Source organism: Cannabis sativa, chromosome 9 (genome assembly GCF_029168945.1).
Source record: "Cannabis sativa cultivar Pink pepper isolate KNU-18-1 chromosome 9, ASM2916894v1, whole genome shotgun sequence".
Taxonomy (NCBI): Eukaryota; Viridiplantae; Streptophyta; class Magnoliopsida; order Rosales; family Cannabaceae; genus Cannabis; species Cannabis sativa.
The window spans coordinates 7,086,572-7,098,734 of NC_083609.1; the positions used below are offsets into that span (position 1 = coordinate 7,086,572).

Consider the following 12,163-nt stretch of genomic DNA (forward strand, 5'->3'; position numbering starts at 1 on the left):
TCACTTTCTGAATCAGAAAAAACCTGAGCCTCCTCCCTCTCTTCCCTAGCCGCCACTCACTCTCTCTCTTCTTCCTTTGATTTTCGAACTTACCCTAGTGATTAGTGTAGTGCCCACACACAACAAGCAATACCTCAATCATAGTGAGGAAGATCGTGAAAAAAGATCATCAGCAAAGGAAATTCAGCATCAAGGATTCAGAGAAAGAGATCCAAGTTCAAATCTTGATAATACTCTGCTACAGAAAGGATTCAAGGGTTAGAGATCTGAACGGAATGAGTCATTTAATTTCGCTGCACCTAATGTAAGGTTTCTTAAACTTTATATGTGTTTAATTTATCGTTTTAGAAAGTTCTTATTTAGGATGTTAATAAACATACTTGTGAGTAGATCTAAGATTCTGGTAAAATAATTTTCAACGGGTATTGTTTAACTTTGCATATTATTGTCTAAAGGCTTGTTTCAAGCCATAGAGACTTTTCTTTAATTTGTAACCACGTAAATATCCTCGTGTAATTCACCATGCATAGTAATTATTAAATTAGCAATTATTAGAGAAATTGCTTCCTCTAATTTTCGTAATCTGGCATCAACTCATTATCCTCCTTCACATTAAAGCCTAAAATTTTATAGAGACAATAGTCAGTATAAATATGCATTATGTAATCTCATTCATAAACAGTAAATAAAAGAAACATAAAATTAGCATAGCATAAACATTCAAAATATTATTAGAAAAAATTCACTAATTATACATCTATAGTTATTGACCCAAAAATATGAAATTTAATTAAAGTAATAATAAAAAAGAAATAAAAGTGATAATAAGAAAGAAAAAAAAAAGACTCTTTCACAAACATATTAAGCAATAGAGAAAGATAATGAATAGAGTTATGTATTCTCAAAAGGTGCTATTAAAATCAACGAATATATATAGGTACATACCAAATAAAAGATTTACAGTGAAATAAATAAATAAAAATTAACTTGATAGCTTTTTGCATTTTTTTTTTAATAATGATTAAATTTTATTAAACTAAATCATCCAAAAACTAATGATGCAATTACAAAAGGTAGGGAATCCCTACTAAAAATACGGTCAGTCTCAGAAAAAGAAGATCGCGCCAAGGCATGCGCAACCTTATTAGCAGACCGCTTAGCAAAAGTAAAAGAAACAACATCAAAATCAGCAACCAGAGTCCTACAATCATAAAGAATATGGCCATAAGGAGAAGCCATACGTTTGAACTTTTGCAAATCATTAATGACTCTTAAACAATCCGACTCAACTACAACTAGGGGTGAAAATCGGTCGGTTATGGTCGGTTTTTAAAATTTTATAACCGACCGGTCGGTTACGGTTTTTATTTTACGAAAACCGTAAACGACCGTTTAGAAATTATAACCGTATAAAACCGACTGTACGATTTTTGGCGGTTTTCGGTTTGGCGGTTTTAGGCGGTTTTGACGGTTTTTTGGTTAAACTATTTTTTTATTTCAAGAACCGAAACCGACCGCCATGTCAAAAAAACCGAAACCGAAACCGACCGCCAAATTCGGTGATGACGTGGAACCGAAAATTCGGTTACGGTCTGGTCGGTTTCGGTTTTTCGGTTTTTATGAACACCCCTAACTACAACATGTGACCATCCATTCGCTTTACTCCAAGAAAGAGCTTCCTTTATACCAATGGCTTCAACAATATGAGGTTGCAAAGAGCCTTCTCTAGATAAAATTCTGGCCTCCAAGACCATTCCCGCAGCAGACCTTACAATCAAACCCAGGCCATATCGCCCTTGGATAGAGAATAGTGCACCATCGACATTAACTTTGACAAAAGGGAAATCAGGTGTTGTCCATTGCTCTACGGGTAGTGCAGTCGGCCAGTTTAAACTTGCATCCGTGACATTATGTTTTTGAGCATTAAACCATTCAACATAATTTAATTTTTCCATAGTCACAACCTCACTCGCATCAGGGTGTTTGGAGTTCCAAACCAAATCATTATGACGAGTCCAAACTGACCAACAAATCATACCAGCCTCAAGAGCCTTGGTCGTGTTCCACGATGTCAAACCAACTCGAGAACAACATCACATCAGGCGCCACAACAGTAATTGGAACCTTGCTCTAGCAACTTTGAGCAAAAGAGCACCGCACCAGAACATGCAGAGTCGTCTCAGGAGCAACAAGACAAAATGGACATGTTGCAGCAATTGGAATATGTTTTGTGGAAAGATGAAACCGAGTTGGAAGACTGTTGGTAGAAGCTCTCCACAGAAAGTTGAGAACTTTTGGAGGGAGCTGTAACTGCCATAAGAGCCGCCAGAAATCAGAGTTATCTGGAATATCTCTGCTGGTTTTCATTGATTGAAGCAGGGAATATGCACTTTTAACAGTGAAAACACCTGAAGTATTATGTAATCAGTACCACAAATCAGTACACACATAACTACTGAGTGGAATTTTCCACACTAAAGCTTGATCTCTAGCATTGAGCACATCAGCTTAATCTATAGCTTAACACTCGTACATATTTAATTTGGAGATAATAGTAGGGAGAGAAAATTAAATATAATTCCAAAATATAAATATTATAATTATATTAAAGTATAATTATTAAAATATTCTCCATATGCCATTGCAAAAAAAAAAAAATATTCTCCATATGTAATGATATAATATATTTTTTTCCGTTGTATTTACGAGAAATTAATATAAAATACTCAAAAATTTATATAATTTAATTTTATCATTACATAATTTTTTTTTAAAAAAAAATCGTAAATATATTTTTATAATTTTTATTATTTATTTATTATGTTGGACTATTTTGCTAAATTTTTGAAAGAAAAAAATAGGGTAAATTGCGGCATAAATATCTAATGTTTTCGATTTTATACACTTAAATACCTAATGTTTATTTTTGGTGGCAAAAATACCCAATGTTACAATTCTCTTACACCGTTACTACCACTTCCGTTATTAACTCATAAATATAGACACGTGGAGGGCCCAAATACATTACATTTATTTATTTTATTTTAAAATTTAATATTCTTAATATAAAAAACTAAATATTACTTGTTTTTTTTTTTTAAAAAAATAAGAGATATGCAATACTAAATTTCCATAGCTGAGTGAACCAGTATAGTATATGAAACATGATTATCGAATTGAAGTGTCAATATCATGTGAAAATTGTTAATGAGAACATGTTTTTTTTTTTTTTGAAACAAGTAGCATTTAGTTTCTGATATTAAGAATATTAAGTTTTAAAATAAAGTAAAAATAAATGTAATGCATCTGAACCCTTCACGTGTCCATATTTATGAATTAACAGAAGTGGTAGTAACGGTGTAAGAGAATTGTAACATTTGGTATTTTTGCCTCCAAAAATAAACATTAGGTATTTAAGTGAATAAAATCTAAAACATTAGATATTTATGACGCAATTTACCAAAAAAATATTTACTTTTCTATCTATTTGGGGCACTTTTCCACTTAAGCCCCTTAAAAATGTCTACCCATGGTGGCAATATTACTAAATTATCTTAAGAAAACGAAATACAACTTAAAGGGAAAATTCATAATTATATCCATAATTCATAATTCATAATTCGAGGAAATTTCTTACCAAAAAAAAAATCAAATGGCAAAATCAAATAAAAGTCATAATTTAGTGAGTAAAAATCCTATTTATTATATATTTTTTTTTCTTTGTTTCCATGTGACCATATAAACAAGAACCAAGTTGTACAAGGTTTTGAAAAACTAATAATATATATTTTATGGTTTCCATCAAATGTAAAATGATTGAGAGAGTGCATTGGATAATAATAGTACTACATGTGTTAACCTTTTTTTTCTTAATTTTTTCTCACCCCTTTTCTGTTTATGGTATATTCCTTGTGCATGAGTGAAAAGTGATGATAAATTTACACCTTTGGTTGAAATTGGAATAAGAGAGGCAGTGGTGGTTTTTTCAGCAAAACAAACCTAAAATCTTTAGTGGACCAACAATCCAAATCATGAGTGGATCTTAGTGGGAGAAAGAGGGGACAAAGGAATCATGTGGGACAAGTGAAACTATTGTATGATATTTGGTTTTTATATTAAGTTGTCTTAGAACAATTAATGTTTATTCTGACAATATGAGATTGTAGTACACTCAAAATTCAAGATCCATTTACTGATTAATGATTTTTATTTGGTCTTTATGATTGTAACTAACATAACATTGTAATGAAACAACAACAACAACAACAACATCAACAACTTTCTACACTATTTGGGGTCATTTCAATATAACAATAATAATGTGTTGGAGTGGATGTTTCATGAAATAGTGAATTTCTTGGGGAAGAGGCTTGTCACATCACCATCTCCAATCTTTTCTTATGAATTAATTTTCTTGTACCTCAACCAATGATACATGCTTGCCCATATATGGTTCTTAAACTTTCTCCAATGAAATTCTTTGGTTTTTACACACACCCTTTTATTCTATAGGAAACTAACTCAGTAAAAAGATTGGAAACTGGTTTTTTGGCCTTAATTCAACTCACTTCAAATTCATACAATCTGTTTAGTGTATACACTTATCTCATTCTCAAAGTTTCAAACTATGCATATACTTACCAACACAAGATCCAAATGTTATGAAATATTACTACATTTGAGTCTTGTGACTGACTGAGGTCTCAGTAATAGTACCAGAAAATGACATATGTTTTCAATGAATTACAGACACAATTATTAACAATGGTACTATGCAAACTTTCTTCATCAAATGGCTAATATAATATATTACATATATATTTTTTTACATTGTTGTGATTTTGAAAAATTCATATGAATCTATATAAAATTAAATAATCAGCTTCACTTTATGCCTTTCTCTCCCCCAAAACAATTTTTACTCCCAAGCCAAAGTTGTTTGATTGTTGTTGTGGTAAATTTTCAAGCCTAACACCAGCAACAACTTTGCTTCTCTTTCTGGTTTTTCAACTAAATAGTTGACTTCCTAGAGTGATAGTTGTGGCAGTGCCTTCCCCCATAACTGTTGTTAGTTCCATCTCTTTCTCTTGAATTCTTTCGAGTTCAACGACAACTCTTTCCATCTTCGGTCGCCTTTTTCCTGGAAAACTCATACATTGTAGAGTTAACTTGATCAAATCTCTCATTCCCTCTAGTGTGAAGCTTCCCCCTAAACGGTGGTCCACAAAATTATTTATACTCAACCTTGATTCCACCTTCACAAAAAAGTCATGAAAAATCAAACAAAATAAACTGACACTCTCAACAATGTGTTTTGATTACTATGTTTCTACTTACCCATTGAACTAAGCTGGCATTTGATCCCAATATATCGTTGCGCAAGGCCTCTTGTCCTGTCACAAGTTCAAGAAGAAATACTCCAAAGCTGTACACATCACTCATTTGAGATGTTGCAGCCTCAGATGTTGTTGTTCCTATCCTATAATTTGGCAACAAGTAAAATTAGTAACAGAAAGGTTTTTTCATTCCATAACAAAAGTTTAATGAGAAGAGAATTTAAATTACTCTGGATCTTGGAAAACATTGACACTAGACAAGCGGGATGGACCTGCTTCTTCGATCTTTTCGAGCAGCTTTGCCACTCCTGCATCTGCAACCTTGGCAATGAAATTCTCATCAACAAGAACATTGGCTGTCTTGAAGTTTTTATGCACCATTGGAGGCTTTAGGCTATGCAAGTGGCATAAACCTGCATTTGTTTAGGAAGAAAAAACACACTTTCCTTTTCTAATCAAATTGTTTGTTATTTCTAATTGAAGTCAAGAACATTCAATTAAGCTTCTGAGGTTATCTACCTTTAGCTGCCCCTAGAGCAATGGATAGTCTTTGCTTAAATTCTAGTCTAGTTGGTGGATCTTTTCCAGTATCTGAAAAAAGAAAACAATCAATTCAAATAGGTAACTATGAACACAAGCTATCATTGGAGAAAGAAAAGATTCATACCATACAAGTGATTACAAACACTGCCATTTGGTAAGTATTCAAAAACCAACATCTGGGATCCACGTTCTTGGCAATAACCAAGTGGAGTAACTAAATTTCGGTGACGAATCTCTGATAAGGAAGCTGCCTGTTGGACATGTAAACCAACATCTGTTGTTATATGCTTGTCACAAGTGATGACAGACCATACTTTCATGTCATTTTAAAGAGGGAAGATTTGATCTGTGTACAAAACATAAGTGGGATAATTTGTGGGAAATTCTTGTCTATACCTCGACAGCGAATTCTTGTCTATGCGAACCAGCACGCTTTTTGATAGCCACAACAGAACCATCATGGAGAAAACCTTTATACACAGTGCCAAAACTTCCATAACCAATGAGATTGCTTTCATTGAAGTGTTTTGTAGCTTGTTCCATCTCCTCCATTGTGAACTGCCTTGCTCCAACCGGTCCAAATGGAGATAGATTCTCCACACCTGATGAGCTCTCTCCCCTTCTATTCCATTCCACTGTGGTGTTTGTGAAGATTATTAATCAATGACTTTACCAAAATGAGAAAGAAAGAAAAAAAAAACAATGTGAATTGAATTAGCTCTTGGAAAGTCTTGTACAAGAATAACAACTCACCTAGTGCAGATGGATCTGATGAACCTGTGTCTGAACTCTTGTTTGTATACTTTTGCCATTGAAATTTGCAGAACCAAACAAGTCCTATGACCACTAAAATGAATGCTATTGCACCTGCAGCACCTCCAATTATGGTTGTTGTAGTTTGCTTTGACATGTCTCAAAACTCCTCTTCAAGTCTTTGACAATAATAAAAACAAACATTGAACCTCTGATGTAAGAAGAAACTGGCTTTGAGTAGTGATCATTGATCAACCCAATTAACTTAAAACAAGCTAAGAAAAGTGATGAGCATCCATCTCTGGTGCCAAAACTACATAAACAAAAATCCAAGACTATGACAAGATTTTGACATCTATAGAGGGGAATTTAACATCTAATTCATCCTCTTCTGGTTTGAAATGGTTTTGGAAATACTCTGAAAAAGTGCTCATAAATGCAGATTTGTTGATCTCAAGAATCTACTTTAGGAGAGTTGTATAAACCAATAGATAAACACAATGCCACATTTGTTTGTTTTTTGTTTTTTTGGAGATACCCCACTTTGCTGTCCAGCATTCATGAGCATCTCAACAAGTTGGCACTAAGAGAATCCCCTCAACACTGAATAACATTCTATTTACTGGTTTGAAACACAATAAGATATGTGTATGTGTGTGTGTAAATACATAAAACTTAAGGGTGGTCTAGATTTGGCATTGCTTGGTAAAAGAAAAGGAAAGTGTCCTATGAAGTTGTCCTCTGTGCTCAAAAGAAAAGAAAGAGAAATAACATACAAAAAGATGATTAACTTTACTTAAAAAGAAAAAAAAAATCTTTGGTTAAAGATGAATAAGATGATTAAGTTTATGTTATCAGTTGTAATTTAGTTAGTTACTTACAAGAATGTAAGTAATATATGTATATGAGTATATGTTTTAGTAATAGGTACGTGCCATATGAACAGAAGAGGTGAGAAAGTGACTTTAATCAGGTTGGGATTGCTGACACCAGAAGACATAATTATTGAAATGGATCAAAAGAAAAAGGTAGTAATACATATATATATGTATTCCAAGTCTCTTACCTGATTCACTATCTCTTCCTTTTTGCCTCTTTTTTGTCATCTGATCTGGAAAGAAGAAGAGGAGAGTTGCTTCCTGTTCTTTTTGTGTGTGTGTACAGAAAAAAAATGAGGACTATTCCTCAAATGGGGTCATGACAGCTGAGCAAAAACAAGACATTACCTCAGCTAGTTTAACTCCTCTTCTCTTCAATCTATTGGTTTTATCATCTTAAAATCAATATATATATTTCTCTTTTGACAAACTTCTTTTTTTGCCTTCAATTCTTCTGTGTTTGTACCTGTTGAGATATTCATATCTCTCTGTATTATAATTCTATATTTATTGAACTATGGTGGGGAAGATTATTGAGCTGTAATATTGTATCTCTTTCTCTGTCTCTCTCTCTCTCTCTCTCTCATATTTATTTATTTTGTTTTGGCTAGTGATTTTGTAGGCTTGTAAGTTTGGCTGGAAAGCAGAAGGGCATTGGTGGAAAGGAGATTTGTCATGTTGTGGTGGACACTTGATTATATATACACAACAGGCCCATATCAGAAAAGCCATTCCATGAAGAAATTAATAAACAGATTAGTATTATAGTATATACTATCACAAAGAAGAGTTTTTTAAGTTTAAAGATGCTTTCTTTCTTTCTTTCTTTTTATTATTATTATGACTAATTCATTTGGTTTTACCTTGAGAAAAATGTGTGAAAAAAACACAAAAAAAAAAACAGTAAAAAGAAAGAAAGTCTATGAGGAATCTCAAAGATTAGATACATACATATACTATACATTATACATAGATTGATCAACTACCCACTTTTATGTTAAAGATTGCCCAAAATCAAGAATCAATACATTGGCATTTTACTGGCTTTTATGTCTGTTTTGGTGTAAATTGATGAGATCTAATGTTAGAGATAGGGGGGACCATAATAAGACTACTCTTTTGGCCATTTTTTTGGCTTCTTGATCTTGGACCCCTTTGCCTTTGGTTGTCATAGATATTATTAATTTCATTTTTTTTTCTCTTTTGTAGACTTATATGAATCAAAAACCACTTTTAAGGTTTCATAATACAGTTGTTTTGATGCTTTTCTTTTCATTATTATTTTTCTTTTAACAAAATTATGTAAAGTAGGTAAGTGGGTTTACATGTTCATATATAGTTTGTACATTATTTTCATGAGTTCTTATTCTGAGTCATCATCATCATCATAAAGCTAATAATTACTCATTAACTATCTAACTCCTCTCTCTCTCAATTGAGTGTTTCTTCAGTTTTGGCATACATTAACTAATAATAATTAAAGTCTTTTAACACATTTATAAATCTCAAAATGAAAATACACACACTTTGTCAAAACTTGAGTTGACAAACTTAGTATCCACAAATTGACTAGATCTTTTCCTATAAACGCTCCTTTCAATACAACTCATCATGTCAGGCATCTTTTTCCATTTTCATTGCTGTAACCCTGCAATTTTCTCAGCACTAGCATTGCTATATATCTATATATGTATAGCTACATACTTGTTAAAAAAAAAATCACCCAATTACTAACAGAAGATCTATGAATAATGTTTTGAACATTTACTATCTAACTTGTGTTCTAAATTTTAATAATTTGGTAGGAAAAAAGAAGGGGGTCCTAGAGATATAAAGTATTTACTAGTCCTATACTATAGTGGCTTTAAGATTTTACCCATGTAGGATTAGACCTTTCTTTATCAAGTTGCATTTTACTTTATGTCCTTTCTTTGTATTAAATTTTTAGAATAATAGCAAGAAAATAAAAAAGGAAATTTGTCTCCTACTGCATGTTTATTCAGTCACTATTTCATCTCATTGATTTTAAAACACTGATGAATAGAAAATGTTTCACCGTATGTATAGTATTACTTACTTTTACTTGTATAGTTTTTAGTTTTGATGAAGGTAGTGCAAATGTAATAGTTCTCCTTCTACCATGAAACAAGAGAGCTTACTCATTCTTTTCTTCTTCCCTGTTTAGAGAGAACACTAGATAAAAAATGAGTTTTGTATTCTTAGAAGATCATCGCCCCAAAGATTACTTCTAATAAGAGAATAAGATATGCTTCTATTATTTATTATTTATGTTTCATGTTCAATCATCAAATATTCTCTTTAAATCTATGTTTATACACTTATAGTAATACATATGTTTATGTATGAAATTCAATCTTGATACTAGATATTAATGTGAGTGTTAACTAATCTATCAATAATTATTTCTACACTTTGTATATTTGTATACACTATAACAAAATGGCTCATTCACGTCATTTTTTAAGTGACATATAAATAATTTGTGTCAGTTAAAAATTGACGCATAAAATTTCATGCATCATTTTTAACCAACGCAAATAATAGTTCCAAGTAAAAAACCTATTCGTGTCAGTTATATAAAGATGCATATAGATTTGTGTCAAACTATAACTAGCGTGAATATACTTTCTTTCGTCGGTTACAGTTTGACGTAGATGTATATGTTAGTAAAAATTATAATTTTCTCTAATTTTTTTTTTGAACCGATTTTTCTCTACAATTTTCTCCACCTGCATTTGTAGATTTCAAAATTATTTTTGTTTACTGAGATTTCGGAAACTAAAATATTTAAGCGCTAAAAAAATAATAAATGACAGAAATTAAGAGAAAGATTTTTTACGTGGTTCATGTGTTATAAACCTTAATCCACAAGTCAATCTATTAGCCTCGGTGGGCAATATTGATGAATTTACTATATTATGCAGGAAATCCTAACTCTTTTTCCTTAATTTCTTTACTAAAAAGAAGAAGAAGATCAATAATGATTTTAGCAGAATTTTCGCTGTGTTTTAGGCCTGACCCCTTCGCATAAAAATGAAGGGGAGCTATTTATAGGCTAAATGATGGATGTGGGTTGCCTCAAGACCCGCCTAGGATCTCTACTTAAGTTCTACTATTGGGGTAAATTACATACAATGTAGTGCTGAATGGTCGGTCCAGTGGGTAACATTATGCCCGTGCGTGATGCAGCTGGATAATGGAGACGATTTTGTACCATTCAGACACATGTCACGCAAAGGTGTAATCTTTAGAAGCTATGGACACCTGTCACTCAAAGCTTGCTCCTTTATGGGTAGAAGTCTACATTGTTCGCCTGGTAAAAAGATGGTGGCGATGCACGCGCTACCATGCTTGATCGTGGGGGCAAGATCAGATTCTGTCAAGAAAAGTGTAACCGTCAAATGGTGACTTGGCACATGGAAAAATTCAATATCCACGACCACCCATGAGAGTCGATATCCACGTCAGGTCCTTCTAGGGCGTATTTGGGAGCCTCTCAAAACGAGCCTCCTTACTAGGCCCTATCGGGTTCAGGTGGGACATTTTTTATCTTGCTCTTTGAGAAACAGAGGCTGCCGCAAGTAAGCTTCTGCGTATCTTTTTCCTCCGGATGGCTCTAGGCTCGAGTAGACTCTTCAGCGATTGTGCACCCTTTAAAGGACTCTAACTCACGAAGGATCAATTGAACCTTTTCCATTTAATGAACATGTCATGTTTTGCATAAAACACGAATAAAATTTACCCCAAGCTTTCGAGATGCAACAGTTTGAGAGCTTCCAGCCCTTCTCAACTTTTTGAGATAAACCCATGGCACGTGGGGCTATTTGAGATCGTCTCATGTTCTAAGAGTTATCGTCAATTAATGAGTCACTGGTCGTAGATTTTATTAGCGTGGCACATGGGCAATATCTTAAATTTGATTACTGGCGTCATGCGCGTGTGGGAGCATGTTTCTTAAGAGAAGTTATAGTGACGCTGGGTGATTGAAATGACTCTTTACTTAATGAGCGCATTACTCGAGGCATGCAATGATGAACGTTAAGTGTTAGGGTTGTGCATTAAATGCTAACTCTTCAACTCCCTAGTCGTTGGATTGGAGGACACTCTTTAATTGAAATAATTGGGATCATTCAGTTCAAAGGATAAGGACTTCAACCGGTGTATAAGTGAATTTTAAAAGTTTATTCATCTTCAACCTTCGTAAGTCTTTCTATCTTCTTCGAACTTGAAGCTCAAAAGTCTCGACTCACTTTACATTCTGTCCAACAAAAACTTAGGTTGCTGAATTCATCATGATTGGGCATTAGGGCAAGCCTTGCGCACTTGGGTCTAGCGTACCGCATCCTTCTTTAACTTGTTTTATTATTTGGTAAGTAACTCAATGCTCTACTAACTTTTGCACAATTTCGTGTCTGAGATAGAAATGCTAAGTTCAAGCTGGGTTTGATTCTTATTGCATGTCGAACTTATAGAACACTTGTTCAAAGAAACACATTATTAGGATCGAACTGTGTGTGTATCTATGTGCTTTGATCATGTCGGCCTCATTCAGATGGGTTGAGTATGGTCGTGCTGCATTTTTGAATAGGCTTGCATGGCTTTAGAAATGGGGCTAGACAACCACTATATTGG

The 12,163-nt window shown here is 33.3% G+C and overlaps 2 protein-coding genes across 4 annotated transcripts; both read right to left on the reverse strand.

Annotated features, from left to right (window-relative positions):
• Positions 1 to 569: 569 nt before the first annotated feature.
• On the reverse strand, positions 570 to 2,367 carry LOC133031203 (uncharacterized). Its single transcript, XM_061104645.1, has 4 exons — positions 2,161 to 2,367; positions 1,648 to 2,051; positions 1,098 to 1,201; positions 570 to 619 (listed from the first exon to the last, which is right to left on the reverse strand). The coding sequence occupies exons 1-4, from the start codon at positions 2,365 to 2,367 to the stop codon at positions 570 to 572; spliced, it is 765 nt and encodes a 254-aa protein (XP_060960628.1).
• A 2,242-nt stretch (positions 2,368 to 4,609) lies between these two features.
• Positions 4,610 to 8,342, reverse strand: LOC115722745 (probable serine/threonine-protein kinase PBL2). 3 transcript variants are annotated; one of them, XM_030652041.2, is made up of 9 exons: positions 7,859 to 8,342; positions 7,699 to 7,743; positions 6,633 to 6,811; positions 6,276 to 6,514; positions 6,004 to 6,130; positions 5,856 to 5,927; positions 5,566 to 5,749; positions 5,338 to 5,479; positions 4,610 to 5,255 (listed from the first exon to the last, which is right to left on the reverse strand). In XM_030652041.2, the coding sequence occupies exons 3-9, from the start codon at positions 6,787 to 6,789 to the stop codon at positions 5,007 to 5,009; spliced, it is 1,170 nt and encodes a 389-aa protein (XP_030507901.1). In that variant the 5' UTR covers positions 6,790 to 6,811; positions 7,699 to 7,743; positions 7,859 to 8,342; the 3' UTR covers positions 4,610 to 5,006. The 3 variants fall into 3 exon arrangements, with proteins under 3 accessions (XP_030507901.1, XP_030507900.1, XP_060959986.1); XM_030652040.2 differs by having other exon boundaries at positions 7,699 to 8,342; XM_061104003.1 differs by having other exon boundaries at positions 6,633 to 6,843; positions 7,699 to 8,342.
• Between the last annotated feature and the right edge of the window lie 3,821 nt (positions 8,343 to 12,163).